The 21149-nt window shown below is 33.7% G+C and overlaps 2 protein-coding genes across 2 annotated transcripts in view; one reads left to right on the top strand and one right to left on the bottom strand.

Moving 5' to 3' along the window:
- The window catches only part of LOC128205593 (deleted in malignant brain tumors 1 protein-like), a 44943-nt gene extending 39901 nt beyond the window's left edge, over positions 1 to 5042 (top strand). The window contains exons 43-47 of the mRNA XM_052907330.1: positions 529 to 657; positions 1419 to 1469; positions 1880 to 2007; positions 4521 to 4585; positions 4927 to 5042. Coding sequence (XP_052763290.1) covers positions 529 to 657; positions 1419 to 1469; positions 1880 to 2007; positions 4521 to 4585; positions 4927 to 4954 — 401 coding nt within the window. The 3' untranslated portion in view covers positions 4955 to 5042. The remainder of the gene's footprint in view (positions 1 to 528; positions 658 to 1418; positions 1470 to 1879; positions 2008 to 4520; positions 4586 to 4926) is intronic.
- A 7176-nt stretch (positions 5043 to 12218) lies between these two features.
- The window catches only part of LOC128205584 (deleted in malignant brain tumors 1 protein-like), a 44319-nt gene continuing 35388 nt past the window's right edge, over positions 12219 to 21149 (bottom strand). The window contains exons 51-61 of the mRNA XM_052907319.1: positions 20739 to 20997; positions 20158 to 20345; positions 19586 to 19849; positions 19038 to 19170; positions 18581 to 18700; positions 18350 to 18388; positions 17263 to 17381; positions 16817 to 16881; positions 16103 to 16263; positions 12722 to 13013; positions 12219 to 12434 (exon numbers count right to left, since the gene is read on the bottom strand). Of these exons, the coding sequence (XP_052763279.1) occupies positions 12347 to 12434; positions 12722 to 13013; positions 16103 to 16263; positions 16817 to 16881; positions 17263 to 17381; positions 18350 to 18388; positions 18581 to 18700; positions 19038 to 19170; positions 19586 to 19849; positions 20158 to 20345; positions 20739 to 20997 (1728 nt within the window). The 3' untranslated portion in view covers positions 12219 to 12346. The remainder of the gene's footprint in view (positions 12435 to 12721; positions 13014 to 16102; positions 16264 to 16816; positions 16882 to 17262; positions 17382 to 18349; positions 18389 to 18580; positions 18701 to 19037; positions 19171 to 19585; positions 19850 to 20157; positions 20346 to 20738; positions 20998 to 21149) is intronic.

The raw sequence follows: 21149 nt of genomic DNA, 5'->3' as shown, positions 1-21149 counted from the left end.
AGATGACTTAATGATTGAAAAAAAAAACATATGAGTTTGCCTCTGAGCTTGTGACAGTGTACTTAATACCATACAAAAAAATTGTAATAGTATTTTAGCACTTTTTGTCATATTGTTCACTTTCATACCACTACAATTCTCTAAATCTTTATTAAGCTAGTCGTGCAGTTTTTCAAATGAAAAGTTGAAATATCCGTTTAAACTTAAAGAGATGCATTAATTTTTTAACAAGAACGTGTTATAGACAGCACTGCCATTGTAACGAAATATTGTTACGCGAATTGGCTTGTTCGTCTTGTAACATACTTATCACTTGCTGATGGGTTTATTCATGTGCTTGTATCTCCCTATAAAGATGTTACTAGAGTACTCAGAAACAGTACTCACGAAACAAATTGATGCATCAGTCAACTAAACCATGTCAATTGAGGTAATGCGAAGTTAAGTCTAAATTGAAGCTTTTGATGTTTGATGAATGTCGACGGTCACTTAATCATTTAATATTAATGAACATATGTTGAATTGCAGAGTCCCCGTGCAAGAACTCGTCCGACATGTGCAAAAACCACCCCAACACGTTCTGCCAGGAAGACAGAGATACCTATCAATGTGTTTGCCAAAGATACTACGAACAGTTGGATAATGGGACGTGTAAAGGTAATTGAACTATTTGTATTAATTATGAACTAAATTAAAAAATATATAGTTGTAGTTCGAATTATTTCATGTATAATGAAATAAATGCACAAATTGTAGTCGTAACATACTACACTGTGTGTGACTGGTTGTGTTCATAAACGTCTAGTATCATGACTTATTGTATGTTCATGAAGTATGTTTATGAATTACTAGTAGCAGTGTAACTTGTTGTATCACATACGAAGTTTGCAACATTATGTTCATGGACTAGTTATGTGACTGGTTGTACGGTTTATGATTTAAATTACTTGTCACTATTTGTTTTTGAATATTTTTGTGTGCTACATGTATGAACTAAATTCATTAAGTACTTTACCGCTGGGTAGTTTTATCGGAATCGAGAATGTTAAGATAGTACAATACGATATTCGTCTATATCCTTCTATTGTTAGATTCTACAATTATATCTTTACAAATGAATATACATAAAAGAAGGGAATGAAAACACAAATATGTCCAAGTTTTGAAAATGTACACATTTACTGGCAACTAAACGGATTTGATTTGATTCGTTTTGTTTACAACGCGTAAACTATTGTTGATGATAACTCGTCGATTTCACTCTGCCTTTAAAACAGTCAAATCCTCAATTTAGTTCACCTAAAATGTTTATTTCAGCTCACTGAAAAATTGTATTTTAATGATGCATTTTGCAGTTGCTAATGCAGTTTCCAACCATTCTAGAAATTTGAAAGATATATTTTAACACACTATTACAGAAACAGGCGAACCACGAGTCAACGATAGATTTGCGGAAATAGTCAAAAACAGTAAGTGAATGAAAATGTCTGTGACATCTGTAACAATGGGCACTAAACATGCATTCTGCAATTGTTAAAGGTAAACTCTTTCGTATTGCTTACTGGGGAAAATAACCGCAACTTTCTACAGATATTAATAACTATATTTTATAATAATTATTCGTTGAACATCAATTCTCATTCACATTTATAATGCCTAAAAGTCTATTTTGGATGTTGTTGTTTTTTTAAAACGAATCCGAGACTATATCATCATCTTCATGTATACTTGGCCTTACCTACAACCATGCGGTAGGTGATGAAACTGAATGCTCAAGTGTTATTTTTGAATATTACTAATCTACTTAAAATACATCAACACAACAAAAACTATATACACGTATAAAACAACTATTATTAGAACATACTATGTGTTTTAGGCAACGATGCCAAGGAGGAAGTGGATATTTTTAGAGTCGAGATTATCCTTAACTACAACGTTCCAGAGCATGATTATCTTGAAATAGCAGGCACTTATGAGACTTACAAAACAGAGTTAAAGGACAAGGTAAACATTTTAAAGATACGACAACTTTCATTTAAAAAAATCATGATCAATTTCCACTATTTCAAATGGCTATTCCATGCTTACGCGTTTTACATGTTGGACACATATCTATATTTTAAAATATCCTTAACTATTCTATGTTAATACTCGTATGCCTAATATATTTATTTTTTTAATGTGATGATGTCTTTAATTTTTTTGCGATTTATTATTGAATTCTGTAAAGCCCCGGACGCTTAAAGAATTGAGGGATCCAGAATAGTGCAAAGACGTTATATTGCTGGATCTAGAACATCAGGCTCAAAGATGTTTTAATAACTATAAGATCTAGATATTCAAGTTCTTAAATTTGTGTTTGACATAAGTTCTTGAAATAATTTAGAACTTGATGTTCTGAAAGCGGTCATTTAACATTCTTGCACTGTTCTAGAAACTAAATAAAGAAACAATATTAAGCTGTTGAAGAATCGGGTTCTAGAAAAGTGCAAGAACAATAAATGGCTGGTTCTAGAACATCAAGTTCCAGAATTTTAAGACCTATGTTTAATTTCTCGAACCCAATTCTTGAACTATTATTGTAGTTTAAGAAATAAATTCTACAGACAAAACTTCAAATGAGGAAAATAGACATTAACGTCAACTGGCCCGAATGGCAACAGTTGGGCTTGAACTAGATGATGAAATTTAAAAAAATGTATTACTTCTACAGCTAGGTTTATATTAGGGATGACTGTATTAATATACGTACAACATAAAAGACTTACAAACAACAACACTATTATTAAATAATATAGCAATAATGAATGACGCTATTGAAAACCCTGCAAAAAACATATTATTCTTACAAAAGTATAAAAGAAATTTACTTTTGATGTTAATAACGGAGAAAACAATTAATAGAAAATGCTCAAAAATCACAATTTTCGAACTATAATTGTTAAAATTGTCGTCTGGGAGTCCCACTACCCCCCCCCCCCCCCCAATCCCCCGCAATGATATCAAACCATCTCTGGAATGACCCCATTTATGACAGGATACAAAGTTCTTTACAAATGCAAACGGATCAGGTTTGTGACAGTGACCAAACACTAAATAGTTTTAATCATTATAGCAAGTTTGAGCGTTTTTGTCAATTTTGTTAACATTTTGCTACACAAAAGCTTAACTTGTATTGACATTGTTGAGATCCTGTGGTACTGTGAATCAAAAATAAAATAATTTGCAGAACAGTATTGAATGAAGCCGTCGCATTAATGATTATATATTTCCTATTGAAGTATGATTGTATATAATAAGGACTTACTTTTAAAATAATTAGCAGTCAGAAGTAGTATTTATCTCATACGGGTCCTGTCTCTATTTTACTGATATATCTTTGCTTTATAGCTTAATCATTCAGGAAATATATCTGTTACATATCCATCAGACTAATTTAATTGATAATTAAAGGGAACTGAACTTTTCTCAAACATGGTGCCAACTATTTGAAGAAATAATATTATGTTCTTCTTGCAAGTTTATATAGTCCAGTGTAAACAAATCTGTATATTGTTGAAAAACAATTTCTTTGACGATACTTGAACAATACATTAATTTCTTTAATGCGCATATTAATGAACAGCGATTGACAGTCAATACGCCTCGAGTTGACATGAAATTTGGCTGTGGTGATCTCGGAAGGGGTGTCTCCGCCCAACGAGGACATTTTGCAAAACTCGCACTTGATATAAAGGGATTGCAGACAGATTTCAGCGTTAGTTAGTTTGTCCGATTTTGGGTTGATCAGGCAGTAACTTAACCATGCATTTGGGATTTGAAAATTGGTCAGATTTGTTTTACTTGTTTGTCATCACTGGCATGCATAGCCATCAAAAATATTTGTTCCATGATCGTCAGATTGACGGGCTTGACATTGTTAATCAAATCAATAATAATATCGTTGCAAAAACATGAATTTATGTTAAGTAGTCCTCTGAAACTGTTTTCAAAATTTCCATTTAAGGTATATAAGTGCCCTTGATTCACAGTTCTTGAACTACACAGGCTATTTCAACAAATGTCTAGAATATATGTAGGTCTTGAAGTTGAAGACATTTTCTTCTCTTGAATCCTAATTCGAGGACTACTCCATTATTTGTCCAAATAATTGTACGTGGACGTATTTGTTTACGATTTTATCTGGCAAATTTTTCACGTACAAATTGTTTTGACTCCATTTCTGGACAGTTGTTCCGATTGGGATTCTGGGTTACAGGATAAAATGTCTATAAAAGATAGAAAAGAACAAGCAAAACTACCATTTAAATGTTACTTCATATCTGTTTCTTGCACAAAAAGCAAACATTCAATGATCGGTTGTGATTTTAAGGTGTTGTTTGTTTCAATCCTTTCTGTCAAAACATAAAGTTTAGTACATGAAACAGACAACAGTTTTGTATGCAGTTCACATATGCAAAACTGCTTTAACCATTTATGCATAATTGGGATAACTGATAATTTCGCATCTTTTAAAGCTGACGGACTACTACAGAGGAGCCTTAGGACGAGGCCTAAAGGATGTCTACATTTTGGATATAACGTAGGTTTCCTATAAGGCTAACGTCGAATATTTATCTTAAGTATTTGACGATTTCTTCCTTCGATTTTATTGTTAGTTCAAAGTCATTCATACCTATATATTTAATTGCGTTTTATCGAAATGACATATAATGATAATTTTCTTAAACCATACAAGAAAAGATAGCGACGCGTTGTTGTGCGGGACTCATCCGGAATGTGGTGAGACAAATAGTTTTCACCCACGGATAAATCAATCGAAAATGCCTATCCAGTGGAAAAACTTTTTACAAGTAAAATATCAATATTTACATATCCTGAGGTTTCTATGGCGTTACGAGTTAGGCTGCTTTTGTAGGACAGGGAGCCTTCATGTGGACCATGCGATTAAAAGCTCAACAGATGGATTCGTTCGAAATGCGCTTGCTCATGCACTTGTTCAATTACATGGTCATTCGCTTGCGGTATTTAAGGAAACTGCCGAGGTACATGGCATCAAAATGGAAGGGGAATTTGGTAGGTTGACAATAACATCATATATCCAATATGCTATAATTGAATATATGCAATATAATAGACGCATCCGTTTGGTGTAGTCAATGCGGTTTAAATCAAAATAGTATTTTGATCTTAACACGTGAGCCAGTTGAAAACAAGAGATGTTAGTCAAACATTATGCCTCCCCCCCCCCCTGAGCTCCATGTTGTCAGGATTATATGGACAATTGAATGAAATATGCATGAACCGAAATGACACCTGATTTGTCACCGACATTGGATGCCGTTGAGGCAGTTTTAAGATTATGACCATTCAACATTTGAGGATAGAGTGTGTTATGACCATGACCTTTGACTCTATGACCTCAAAATCCATAGGAGTCATCAGCTGGTCACCAAAAATCAAAAGGCAAAATTGAGGGACATGGGTGCAGGCATTGACAAGAAATCACACAGACAAGCTTTTTTCGTTCAAGGTCACTGTAACCTTGACCTTTGACCCGATGACCCCTAAAACATAAGGGGTCATCTACAGGTGACACAACACCAAGTCAAGTTTGAGGGCCATGGGTGCAGGCATTGTCGAATTATCATTTGAAACAATTTCGCATTCAAGGTCACTGTGAACTTGACCTTTGACCCAATGACTTCTAAAATCAGTAAGTGTCATCTCCTGGTCAGGCCCAACTTCCATGTCAAGTTTGATGATCATAGGTTCAGGCATTGTTTAGATATTACTGGGAGAAGAATGGTTAACTTTTTGTGTTAAAGGTTACTGTGACCATGACCTTGGCCCAATGACCCCCAAAGTCATGAGGGTCATCTACTGGTCAGGCCCTACCTTCATGTCAAGTTTGATGAAAATAGGTCCAGGAATTGTCAAGTTTGCTTTCAAGGTTATTGTGACCTTGACTCCTAAAATCAATAGGGGTCATCTACTGGTCAGGCCCAACCTCCAAGTCAAGTTTGAGGGCCATAGGTGCAGGCATTGTTGAGTTATCACATGGACAACTTTTACAATTCAATGTCACTGTGACCTTGACCTTTGGCCCGATGACCCCCAAATACAATACGGGTCATCTACTGGTCAGGCCCAACCTCCAATTCAATTATGAGGGCCATGGGTGCAGGCATTGTCGAGTTATCACTCGGACAACTTTTTACCATTCCAGGTCACTGTGACCTTGACCTTCGACCCGATGAGCCCCAAAAACAATAGGCGTCAGCTACTGGTCAGGCCCAACCTCCAATTCAATTATGAGGCCCATGGGTGCAGGCATTGTCGAGTTATCACTTGGACAACTTTTTACCATTCAAGATCACTGTGACCTTGACCTTCGACCCGATGAGCCCCAAAAACAACTGGCGTCAGCTACTGGTCAGGCCCAACCTCCAAGTTAAGTTTGAGGGCCATAGGTGCAGGCATTGTTGAGTTATCACTCGGACAACCTTTTACCATTCAAGGTCACTCTGACCTTGACCTTTGGCCCGATGACCCCAAAAAACAATTGGGGTCATCTACTGGTCAGGCCCAACCTTCATGTCAAGTTTGATGACCATACGTCCAGGAATTGTTGAGTTATCACTCGGACAAGCTTTGGTCTACCGACGGACCGACCGACCGACCGACCGACATACCGACATGCCCGTGCAAAGCAATATACCCCTCTTCTTCGAAGGGGAGCATAATAAAAAATATTTTACAATTCATTTCAGTTTTACGTCCCCCACCCACTAACACAGTTTCATAATAATAGTAGCATTTGTCACACGTTGATGAACTTATGTCGAACCTTAGTTTCTTTGCATATTACTGGGAAAAATAAATTTCCTCTTTTTTTACATCAGTTGTTGGAGAAGAGACAGAAGTTTACAAGCGCACAATTCTTTGCAACATGTTCACTAAACTTCATCCTTGCGAGGATGGTTTTCATTGCGAAATTGTGGGTGAAGAACCAGTTTGTAGGTGAGGTCAAGATAAACAAAAGAATATTCAATAGATGTCTACGATTTTCATAAAAATCTAAATATTGAAATAATAATACACAATATCGTCGCAGCTGTAATTAAAATTAAATGAAATTAATTATTTATGGAGCTATTTCAACTGTTAGGCAATTGTGTTTATTTGTAATGTTTCAGACCCACAGAAATGTCCGTAATTGAATCGAAAGATACTATTTTGCAAGGTAAATAGCAACACGTCCCTTCCTAGCATCAAAGAAAAGTGCTTAGATGTATATTCATATGTTAAACATGTTATTTTATAATTGGCATAATGTTATGTTGTACAGTTAATTATGAAAACGAATATATCAACAGATGTGAACGATACATGTCCACATGTTCAAATGATTAATGTAATAAATCATATATTTTTATTTATTGTTATTTTATAAATAGAAATGTCTGAAATACGAATCAAAGCAGAAATGGATTCTCATAAAAAAGGTTTGTTTCAGGAACCTCCCAGACTGTTTTTATTGTCGCTGTGTCGATTGGAGCGTTTCTTGTTCTTGTTATCGCCGCATTGGTATTAATTGTGTGTAAACACAAAGCTAAGGACAACTTTGCATCTGAAACTGAACAGCACGATCGTTTAAACAACACCTACAATGACATACCGATGCAGAATTTAAATAACTTTGGAGACAACATTAAAATTCCGAGAGCTCAGCTCACTAATTCGGAGTTATCAGGACGTACAAGAACGTCAGAATCCAGGTAAGATAAAAAAGAAGTTATTGCATACACAACCAGACTTATTGAAATTGTTTACGAAGGCTTCAGCGCGGGTGTGTACTATCAAACACGCGGGAAGTGCGTGACGCAACTGTTTTGTTCCATGTTGTCATAGACAACGTTCAATAACTAACGTGCGGTATTATTGAAAAGCCTGGTAATTTATCCGCACGGTTTAGCTCCGCCTTATTTTTATCGTTCACTTAAAGAAAACACCCTAAAAATGGTAAAATTAGTATTTAAGCAAAAATTATTTTAATCGTTGAAATGACTCATTTATGACACTTATTGGCTGTATGAAATTTTATTCATGAATGAGCATTGTAATTTGATAGCCACATACGTTTTACGTAAATGAAAATATTAATGATCCTTTTCGCAATTGAATGCAAATAACGTTAGAAGAAGAACTGTGTTATTTAATATTGAAATTGAATCATTGTTTCAGTATGGAATTGCATAAGGGAAACCAGAGAAGGAATGAAATGGGTCGCTCTAACAAAGCCTACCAGACGTAGCTTATAGTCGACCACGAACGAACTTCTGTTTTCGGAGAAAAATTCAAAAGAAAACCTTTCTAGTAAAGAGTGTTTGTAATTCATTTATATCCGGATTGCCTATGTATGTATGCATTAAGGAAAATCAAATACCATATGTTTAAAGTTGAGAATAACCCGCATGTGAATAATAAAACAATGTACGTTGAAATGGAAATTATACGTAAAGAACATACACGACAACCTGAAGGTTTATAATTAAACTGAGATGGTACGTTGTTATTTGCAAATTTCATACAAGTAATTCATATTATTCGTCGTATATTATCGATATCAATTTAATAAAAACTTTATTGTAAAATGATTTCAATGAAAATAAATGTATGTATGATTATTTTTGCGTTGAATAAATGTTAACAATAAAATTTCTATGTATTTCAAAATTTATCAGCAGACTGACGGAACATGCTTTAAACTGGCAATAAACTAATATCAATATGTTTATCCCATTGTGCAATTGTCCATTTGTCTTGCATTTTAAAGTATTGTAAGAAATATGATTTATGCTACACATAGACACAATATGCATTGAATTATTCCTGTTCAGACAAGTGCAAATGTATGTTACTGAGACTGGCTAAAAACATATTAAAGTCACAATCGTCTTGCGGAAATATACCTATATACATACATATATCAGTGTTTGATTGTGAGGTAAAATTGATATCAATAAGCCACTTGGTGGTATGTTTTTTTTTATAAATACGTCAAAGATATACGGCAAATTACATCAATCTGGAAGTGTTTACTCTTTGTAACATGCCATATTTCTTTTAATTGGCACATGACAGTTTATCAAAACATTGTTATACCATCTTAGACCACTGGCTACGTTCCATATTTACGGGTTTTGAAGATGAATGGTTTGTGATTTCATAAAGAGGCTGAACATGCTTGATCTACTTGATCTTCTTCTTATCTTTTACATTTTTTTCACCGCATTGTTTGTCCTCGTACACCGGATATTGTCATTTAACCGAATACACAGTGGTTACGTTTAACCAATTTTATTTTTCTAAAGGGAATTTTCCAACGTTGTTTCATGTTGAGTACACAAGTGAAGCTTTCTCCGCATATATGGTGTTAGAGATCATGAAGCACTCGAAATCTGTGTTGCATGCAAATTGGTTAATATATAGGAAATTTCTTAAGTGGTCTGTAACCAATACACTCGTAATATGATGTGTATCAGGATAATACTTAGTGCTTGACATAATACTTTTTCCATTGGGATGGCACTATTTTTTTCAAATTTGTATTTATTTTCTAACATGACATAACATGAATCTTCAATTTGTGCAGCCAAAAGAAAGAAGAAATCATCACTGCATGACTCATGAGAGTGCATTATAATCTGAAAATGTGCGAACAAAATCCAACCTGTTACATATTTTCGAAACTTCTAGTCTAACCGTTTTCCGACGAAATTAATGTCTAGCACAGTCAAACTTCATTTCTAAATGTTTAAAGCAATATCAACTGATGTTATCGACAAACTTTGTATAAAACTAGAGATTGCTTTTTTGAAAAAGCGCTTGTCTCAAAATCAATAGGGGTCATCTACTAGTCATGAACAACTAGCATACCAAGTATGAAGTTCCAGAACTCAAAGGATCTTTAGTTATTGAGCGGAAACCGTTTCTTCACCTCGAGGTCACGGCGACTTTGACCTTAAACCAAATGATCTCAAAATCAATAGGTGTCATCTACTAGTCATGACCAACTAGCATAACAAGTATGAAGTTCCTCGGTCGAAGCGTTCTTTAGTTATTGAGCGGAAACAAAGTGTGACGTACGGACTGACGGGCTGATTGACTGACTGACGGACAGGGCAAAAATAATATGTCTCCCTATGAATGGTGGAAACATAAAAACACAATTAGAGCAGGATGGCAGACGAAGAGGTCAACGTTCTTTACAGACCTAAACATGGATGAAATCTGTGACAGTGACCAAACACTTTTCTGTTTTAATACGGTATTAGCTGTTTGTGACCAGCTCTTTGTCCGAAATGGTTTTTGTGCGTATTTCGTTCCAAAATGATTTTCCAATATTATTTACAGTCTAGCAACTTTTTGATGACAGTGAGCATCCTGTGGTTTTACAGAAAAAAAAATGTGACAGATTTGTAGAACAGTGGTGAATTAAGCAATTTAATTAATCATAATATATTTCCTATTATAGTGCGACATAAATTGTATTTACCCATGCCACTGGAATCATTGAAATACGTGGAAAAATGGTGCTTGTTATTTAGTACTGATTTTTGATGCAAATGGCAAATTTACTTTAAGGGGAGGTAACTCAGCTATTCTTATGAGGAACCGTATATAAAAACTCTTAGACAATTTATCCATTTAACTTAATTAAGCTTCCTTTTCTTTGTCTGTTAAATATTATGAAAACATATTTCTACTCTTTATAATTAAGTTAAGTTTATTATATGTTCAATATTTTTAAATAAAAAAAACATATTGGTATTCATAGTATATTATACGGCGTCCCGTTTTAATGAAATCAGCATTCAGTAGTATTTATGTAAGCCTCCTGTTTCTATTTTTCTTTTATATATTATTTTTTCATAATTCAATCATCCAGGTAGCAAGGGTGTTACGCATCCACCGCAATTATATATTCAAGAAAAGAGATCATGATAATACGGACACGATACATATTCCATTGTAAAATTCATTGTAAATAGCTGAAGTTCAATGAACATTGAGGTTTCAAGTTCAATAACTTACGTTCATGAGCTTGTTTGTAAATATTTAAGATACAGGCAATTACTAATGGCATAAGGATCAATAACTTGTTTTGGTATATTGTTGTTGAACAGTTCATTACAAATGTATAGAGTTGGGTTTGTAGCATGTCCATGGTCTCACTTAGTGATCATTGGTCAGATATTCGTTTGACTTATTTGTCATCACTGCATAGCCATCAACAATAGTTCCCCTATCTGTTCCGTGATTGCGATATGTTCGTGGTCGAAATTGTTGATAAGTTGTGACCTTAATTTATGAATATTAGATCTTTGTTAAATCATGAGTCTCAGTTCTTCAGTCCTAAGACTCAAACTTTGCACTATATTCACAGTTCTTGAACTTTTAAAAGATCGTTAAACACATTTCAAGAATATTTTAAGTTCTTAAAGTTATTTCCATTTATCGAAAAATGATTCGAGAACTACTCGCGCTAATAACAATATACTAATGAAATTGAATACTTTTTTTATTATTGAAATTAAACAACATTCATTTTCCACAATCATCACATTACTTTTTTTCTGCTTGCAAGGATACACCGAATTCAATAATGTCTGAAGACTAACTTACAAAAATGAATGTACTGTCAATTACCACGCAAAAACCTGGCTCCGTCATACATTGAGCGTTTAATGTATTTCTTCAATAGATCATATAATTCTCCCATATAAAAACAAAATTATAACAGTCGATTATAAGCGACAATTATGTAGTATATTACAACTCCATGTTATACCAACCCATGCTTCAGAGTTGGTCTACTTGTAGGTAGTATGTATTTAAGTATTCTGTTGAAATAATGTATGTATCGAGCGTATCTAATAGGCAAGTAAATTTGTAAGAATAGTAATATACAATATATTCTATACTGTGTAGTTTTATTTTGCTTTTATGTTGAGCAAATAAAACGAACAAACGAGATGCGATTTTTTTTATTAAAAGCTAAAAAGGTTGAGGAAAGAAAGACCTTGCATTACAACTAATACACTTACACACAAAATTACAAAACATATCAGAAACATTTTACAATGATCACATTATATGAACACACTTCTAAGAAATTAAAGATCATATATAGAAATTATAGACGCATTCATAGTTAGCAAAGCAGTTCAAATATATAGTATCTAGAACTAAGGTCCATAAACAAAACGGGTTTTTCAAAGTCCAAGTCTTGTCCTAGTTACGAAATCCTTCGATGTAGTAAGATCCATGTCTTGTCTTAGTTACGTAATCCTTCGTTGTAGTAAGTTCCACGATCGTCCACAGGGAGATACTCGTACCTATCACCGTCGGTTGCATGATTTGATCTGAAATATAGTATTGTAAATTACTACAATGTTACGATTTGTGATCCTTTGAGTGTAATTGTTGTATTTAGATCTATTTCTAGACCAGCTAAAACTTTATTGGAAATTTGAATTTTACACACATTATCATCTTGATTAAAATCATAATTTGCCTCATTTGAACGCATATTATTTGACTTATGCATTGAAAACCACTCCATGTTTCGTAATAGTTCTAACAGATGTTCATAAATTATTAGATATTTTAAATAACTATACGTAGTTGTGAACGTTACCCAATTATATACCTATTGTACGCGGTCCCGTTGTAAGTATGCGTACTATCCTTAATGCCTTTCTCAAAGGCAAGCTGGGAACCAGACAACATCGGTCGCGGGATTTTACAGGATTCATGTTCTTGCCTCAGTGTTTGCAGTGCAATATCATGCACGTCCCTGTACACATTGTCCTTGTGTTTTGGCTCCAAACTTCCGATAGGTTGGTTGTGTCTTTTCTTATTCTGCCGTTTGCATACCACGACAACCAACACCAAAATAACGAATAGAAGCAGTACACCGGCGGAAGTTGATATAATCAAAACAATAAAAGAGGTTCCTAAAAACACAACAAAAAACAAATAATGTTTTGCATGTCGAGAGTTCAGCTTAGTTTATGTTATAATAAAATGTGCGCTGACGATGAGAAAATATTACAATTGTACAGCATACAAATACCTTTTAAAAGGTCGTCTGAAGACGAATCCACTCTTCTGAAATACAATAACGTTTTATATTATTTTTTATAATTATAAAGGTGTACTGTTATATATATCTATATTTTTATTTTTAATAAAAAGCGTTATGAAACGATCAACCGTCTGATGAATGTAACTTTAAAGTTTAAAAACAAGATCTAGCTAACATCCAACTAATAACGTCGACTTGGCATATAAACGTTCAAATTGTCAAATTGCTGTTTACCTGCAAGTCGTTGCGCCATCTATAACTTCACATGCAAAGTCTGGTTGACAAGGTTTGATAGCAGTATATGCAGTGCACAAAATCAAGTCACTTATAACGTTGTTTTCGTGTGTCACATCGACTTAAGAAAAAAGGGTTTACACACTTGAGTCTTTAGTAATTTTACAGTGCGGTGGTATTTTGATGTCATCGTCAATATCAATTTTATTACACTTCTCATTTGAATCATAGACTAAAATTTGAGGTACATATCATACAATGTAGTTGGTTAAATGAAACTACAAGATGGAACTAAAGAGAAAATGCCCAATAACAAAACCTTTCTTACAAAGAGTGGTATCAAAAGGGTGTTATCTATAATCACGTAACATTTGTACATCATTTTTTGACTTTGACAATTTTACGTGACATTACAACCTTTGTACACGAGATGTTTAAAAGAACATGCACTGATTCGTAGCATTCCTGATGGCTGAAAAACCTGGTTAATTGAGAATATATGTCACAATACACACCAAATTAATATGCAGATACAATTAATTGAAACACAAACATATTAAAATGGTCTACGCATTCTAATTAAATTTTCCCAACACTGAAATAAGAGATAGGCTATAAATTGGGAAACTCAGTTTAATTAAATTCTATGTATATATGCGTATACACAGTCAGTTAAACTAATAATAGACAATAAACTTCGGGAATTCCAGAACAATAATACACTGAAAACTACTGGGACAAGCCGCGCAGTATTCAAACATTTAAATATAAACCCTGCTAAGGGGAACAAGGTAGAGGTCAAAACGACTCTGACCGAGAGACACAAACCTACAATCACCACTAAAACGTACAAATCCCACAAACAGACCAAACATGCATTCAAATAGCCTATCCGATAAATGACCGGATAACCGCCTGAATGAATATCCATCGAGATAATCACAAGCTATACATATATATCGTGCATATGATGATATTGCTTCCAGATCATGTGTTTGTTTCAAAACTCCACACGTTATGGGAATGTCATATTACGCAAATCGTTTTGGGCTGAATACTTTATTACTAAGTTGTTTGATTTTTTTATATTTTTTTTTGGGGGGGGGGGGGGCTGACGAGGATTGTCACACACATATATTATCTTTTGCGACATATTGCTTAACAGAAAAATGGTATGGCTATAGAAAACCATCCTGATATTTTTAGCCAAATACTTATTTTTAGATAAAAATGTGAAGGAAAAATGCCACGATGCCATGTTTGTCTAATAGTCATGTGCAACTACCTAGAAAAAAAACAATATAAACAATGAATAGTAACTGCAATACTTTTAAAAGGCGATAGCAAAAACTAGAAAAGAATATTTCAACAGCAGTGCTCCCTTATATTGTATTATGGTTACAACTGGTATATTTAAATAAAGTTTATAATATAAAGATGTTCATTGAACGGCCCCAAAAAAGTGGTTTTAGAAGCTTATAGCGTAAAGCTAACAGTGTGATTTAGGTTCAAAGTACCAAGACCGTATTGCAACTCAATAACTTAAAGCCAAAAATACAATGAACTAACTTAGCAGTCCGTTACAAATAGCCTTCTGCACATTCATATTTAGGCCTTACTAACTCACTCACTACAGTTTGAATTTTAAACACATACGCACCATAACATATTAATCAGGCAGATGTTTTTTAAGCAAAACTAACCCTAGATAGAAGGCACATTTTGTATGAAAAGTCAATAATATATGATCAAGCAACCAATATTTTACGAGATAAAGATCAAATTTAAGTAAAATAGGTCATTCGTACTGCCGTTTGATTCATGAGAATGTAGTTTTCACTCTGAAAACCTTCAGTATAATGTACTTGATATATATCTCCAAGAAGACGCGTTATAACATAATAAATTGGATTTTAACACCGCACTATTTTGTTTTCTGATGTCCTTTAATTTTTATTAATAATATTTGTTATGGCGTCACGTCAGCGGAGTGGAATATGGCCGTATTGCACAAGGTGTATTTTGCGATATATATAGTTTTGTAGATATGCGTATATAACTAAAACAAATATTGTAGGAGCACAACACTAGAAGCATTTAAATACATATATTATTAATTCAGGGCCTTTCATCATGCAAAAGTGGGCAGGGAAGGCCAAAAATTAAAATGTTTGAATACTTCATGTTTAACTTCGTTTTGAGAAAGATTGTTTTTAAAAGCAGAACAAATATCATCTGCAACATTTTGGGGGGTATTAGGGGGTTAAGTAAACTGTACGAAATGAGATATTTTGTTTAAGAAAAGTCTCAGAAATATAAATGTATATATTCAAAAAAATAATGCAAAATAGTGGATTTTTTTTCTTGTTATAAATATGCAAATATCTTTCTCAAAATACACAACAATGCCTCAATACATTTTTGAGTAGGTAGTCCTGACTATTTTGACCCAAAATATAGTCATTTCCGTAAAAAAGTCAATGCTATTTTATTGAAAATCTGATAGAATCTTATTTCATAAAAGTTGATCAACTTCTCTTGTTACACTTACACGTGTTGCAACGAATGTATGTATTGAAACTTAACGCTAAATTTATGTTTCGGTTCTTCAAATTTTCATTTGCAATGTGGAAGGCCCTTAAACCTTAGCTAAAAAGGGAAAGCATTGCTGTTACTGTCAATAAAACGGTATAAACAAACGAGAATTACCATCGTTTTCTCCAACACCAACTCTCAAGACAGTTGCTTTTTGACCAAATACTTCAAAACTGGAAGATTGGCTGAGTTTGACCAAAGCAAGGGATAATGTCCTTTGCACGAAATCATCTTTTGTTGACACTATGACAAATTCGATGATTAAACTTCCTTCTCTAAAATAATATTATAAAGAACATTTTAACAGTAGTTATATTGTTAAAAAATGAAATATCTGGTCATCTGTAATAGCTTACAAAGAAAACGGGCATTGCTTTACAATCGGGTGTTGTCTCTTGCAACAGGTGTTCGTTCTATTTTTTAATATCTTAACGATTGTGTTATTTTAGTTATAGGCTAGATTAGAATGTTAATACTACGAATTCGACGAGACCACGGCTATGTCATTACTTTGAAAAATAAACGAGCTAAATTGCTCAAATTGCATAACAATTGATAGCTCAAGTACCACTGACTCAAACACTGTAGGTTGAACATGATTATTGTCCATATGTCTGTAAAGGACTTTATAAAAGTTGTATAGTTTGCACTGATTGCTTCAATTATGGACTGTTTTAATACTATACACGGACACCAAACAAACACAACATAGATAGAGAAATGTTGAAATGTGTTAATTATAAGTATTTAGTTTTCTTGCAATCTATAAATTTATCCTTGTCCATAAAAATATAAACATGCATCCTATGTTTCAAAATTTCAGCTTACCTGAGTGATACAATGATTACTCGTTTGAGTCCAGCTCCAACTTCCAGTCGGAACTCATCCTCTAACTGATAAAATTGATATTTAAAATTGTTTTTGCTATCACATTTATACACCTTTAGTTTAGAATACGTTTGAGTATATTTGGTAACGAGAGGACAGTAACCATATATTTCACATTTCTTGTTGACTGTGAGTGAATAATGAAACAACTTTTGAATTATTTTTAAATTCTTTATCCAGAATGCAATTTTAAATCATACAAATGTTGCTACGAGAAATTATGCTATAATGATTAAGTGGGAGGAGAACTGTATACTATAAAACATAGAAAACATCACAAACTAATGTATCAAGCCAATGTCTTGATGCCTTTTAAGCTAGCACTTTTAGGCACTCGACACACTACCATGTATAACGTTTTGTATTAATATATAAGTCGAACTTACCCTTTCCGTTAGTTCTTGCAAATACATCTTGTAAGTCGTCGATGCATTAAGGTTCTCTCCGGGCCGTAATGTGTAGTCTAACCTAATGCTCGCTTTGTGTTTATCAAACTTTTCAGAAACTGAAAATACCATTTTAAAGTTCCTATTTGTAGTATATAACAAAAATACTATGAGGCAAATTTGCAAAATTGAAACAATACGTGATAGATCATAACACATTTGTTCAAGCATCCCGGTTTCAATAAGAGCAATTAAGAAAGTATCAGTAAAAATGAACTGTGTATGTCTGAGTAGTTCAAGAGCTAATGTTTTCGGTATTCACTTTAAATTCATTATATTCAACGTTAGGTAATGATGAATCGTTTATCACTTTGTATATAAATATCATTTTTTCATCATGAAGTATATAGTTAAAATATAACAAGGGCAGTAATGTCAGGTGCGTCCAGGTTTCCTGGTTCATTGTTTGGGGGTGAAATTGCCCTGGATTTTGTGAGTAAAAACATTGCTTTTTATATTTTTCAAAGACATTTTTTAAACATCATTGTGCACCGAATGAAGAGCAAATGATATTTTTACGATGTCGCATGTTGTAGATGAAATTACTTTCTATATTTACTTATCTCTTGAAATCAATGGGCGTTCTTACTTGGGCTACCGACTTACTCAATGCGGTTTATTCTTCAAAACTACTATTTTATACCGTTCTTTTTCGTACAAATCTCATCCGATACCTTGTTTTGGTCAATTTAATGTATTGATATTGTTTTTTCCAGTGTAGATTGTCAGTTTTGGAAATAAATTTCCACATTTAGGAAAATGCTTACTGTTTCATTCTGTACATTTTTAGAACCCAGGTTCATTCATAATATGGCACACTAATATAACGATTAAAAGGTGTCGATTACTTTTACAACTCCATGAATATGAACGATATAGTAAGTCGAGACACGGTGAAGTCTTTAATTGAAAACGTGTTTACTTAAGTTGTGAAAAACTGCATTTAATTTCAATGAACCCGAAAACCTTGACGCACCTGACATTACTGCCCTTGCATTAGCAAAATCGGAAATTATAATAAAAGTACCGTTTGCTATAATTTCCGTGATGGGTGGCTCATTGGAAGCTGCAATATAAAGTAATTCGGTATATTACGCTGCGTTAAAGGTCACTCGTTACATTGTGAGCTTCTATTAATCTTTAACAGTTATCGTATAAGGGGTGTTTAATTAAATAACTGACAGTTATGACATGAGCATAAGTAAACAAACAGACAAACATTTTTTTTATGATCTATGACTCCAATTTATTTTCTTACCTACACAGGTCCCGTTGTCGTGTGTTTTATAACCCCTGACACACTCACATTCAGAAGATCCATTTTTCATTTCGCAAACTGTGTTAGCAATATTCGCACATTGATTCGGTTCGTTACAATCTGTAGATAAATAAATATTATTGATATATTGGCTATGGATATTCAAAATAGTACAAGCTATAGCTATAATTATAAAATTAACCACATTGTGAAATTCCACATTAACATAAAGTTAAAACTAAGGTTAATAGTGCTTATAGAAGACTAGCTGATTTGCATGTTTATGGGTTTTTGGGTGATGGCGAGCGTTTGCATTTCCAAGACTGTGGTTAGGATACATACGACATAACCTGTGCGTTTTGATATTTTTAAGGTACATTTTCTTGAATGCTTTAATCCCTGATTGCATACCAATATAGAAGCGCTTCTAAATTCCTGATTGTATGTTATAACTTGCCTCGTGGAGAAGAAAGGTTGTGTGTGGTTTCAGTCCACATTGTTGTACTTGTATTTGGGTCACATTGTAGCGGTAGGCTCGAATGCATCGTTCCGTTAACGTAGCATTGTCCATTAATATAACAGTACCCTTGCTGCGATGAAAACATACTTATTTGTATTAAATAGCAAGGTAAATGGTTTTTTTTCTAATCTTAAAGCTCAATTTAAATGAGAAATATACACAGTCATTACCTGTCTTAATAACATTCTCTATTTCAAATTATTAAAATGTTCATACTAATATACTAGCTTGATTTATTTAGGCTATGAAATATATCTACCTCCTTGTACGTATTTAAAGTACGTGTTTGTTTCTTTTATCGTAGAAAATAAGATTATAGGTGAACGATATTATCTAACATTAACAAGTCAGTGTTAGTCCATGGAAAACTGTTGTTTATTGTATGTCTTTTAACTGAACACTTGTTCAGGACTATACTTTGTATTCAAAAGCTTAATAAAATGTCTTCTGTATTTAAGTAGAAACAAAATGTGCTAGATAAATACCTTTAATTCAAACTTAAAATCAACGTCCGAATCATTGTCGCGAGTGTACGTCTGGCACTGTGAGTTATACATGTAAAATGTCCTGGAGTCGTTGCTAAAATATTGCCCGTCGTTGCTAACGGACACTCTGATTCCCTCAACAAACTTATTCATAACATCGATGGATGATATTCTTCCGACAGGACAAATAGTTTCTGCAATACTTTCTGCTTCCCCTGGGGCAGTAACAGAGCCATATGCATGCTCTGTACCATTTATGTCCAACTGTTGAAAATAAATAGCTGAATTAAATTTAGTACATTTTCATTATATATAATAAAGCTGAAATAATACTGATGAAATATTTGTTTATGAGTAGTGTACAGGTAATAGTAATGGAAAAAGTAGTGATAGTGGTAGAAATAGTAGTGGTGGAAGAAGCAGAGGTAGTTGTATTATTAGCAGGTAGGTAGGGAGGTAGGTAGGTAGGTAGGTACGACGAAGTAGTAGTAGTAGTAGTAGTAGTAGTAGTAGTAGTAGTAGTAGTAGTAGTAGTAGTAGTAGTAGTAGTAGTAGAAGCTGCTGTTACTTACACTAAATTTATCCATTTTGCAAGTGATATTGGTTCCTGCAAATATTCCGCCAAAAACATACACGTTAGTGCAAACGTATACATCTTCATCGCAGAGTCCTTCTTCAAGCAACCCACTTAACTGCGGTGGGGTATTTAGATCGATAGAGCAGTCGCTACCTCCGAAACCGTCTTCACAATGACACGCGCCTGTATATAAGAATTACTTGTGTCAGTTAAGATGGAATTTCCACCTACCAATTTGAGTAAGTTCAACTCCTTTATTTCGAACCGAATACTGTCTTACAAAAACTATTTGGAGAGTTCATGAACCCAAAAATGCCAACTTTTATACAGTACTCCGTTCAAAAAGATAAGATTCAACCTAATTTCGTTTCGTATCCATGTTTATCGTGAACGTTGTTGATTGTTTTTTTCCCTTTCATAATTAGTTCTTCAAGTTGTTAATATATAGGTGTTTAGTATACGATAATATTTCATTGTTAATTTCAAATTTTATCAACAATGAATTTGAGTCAAAATAACAGCATTATTTACTTAATATAGTCGGTATAAAGAAACAGATATTGCCAAAACTATTACCCAGGTAGCAAGTGCCTTTTCCAGAGCAATCATTTAAGCACTGGAGCTTAATATCCCCTACAAGTGTCTGTACTTCTTTTAATGCATTCAATTCTGCTTGTAAATGGGCATTGTTGGCACTGTTTGTTGAATTCTGAAGTTCGTCCTGCTTTGTCTTGATAATTTCTTCGACCACACTTTCGTTCCTGCTTACAGCCGTTTTACAGGTTTCTTGCATGGATTGTCTCGCAATTGAAGCCCATTCAGTGTTGTTCATTAACTAAATTGTATTTGATTTGATACCATAACAATATATATAAATATTCAATCAAAGCTATAACTGAGCTATGGCTAAACTTAACACAGTTCTTACTTGATGCTAATGGTCAAATGCTTGTATTCGTTGAATAAGTTTTTTCTTTGATATCATTT

This window comes from Mya arenaria, chromosome 2 (assembly GCF_026914265.1).
Source record: "Mya arenaria isolate MELC-2E11 chromosome 2, ASM2691426v1".
In the NCBI taxonomy this organism is placed as follows: domain Eukaryota; kingdom Metazoa; phylum Mollusca; class Bivalvia; order Myida; family Myidae; genus Mya; species Mya arenaria.
Note: the sequence above shows the minus strand (reverse complement) of the source record. Positions and strands in the feature narration are given on the sequence as shown.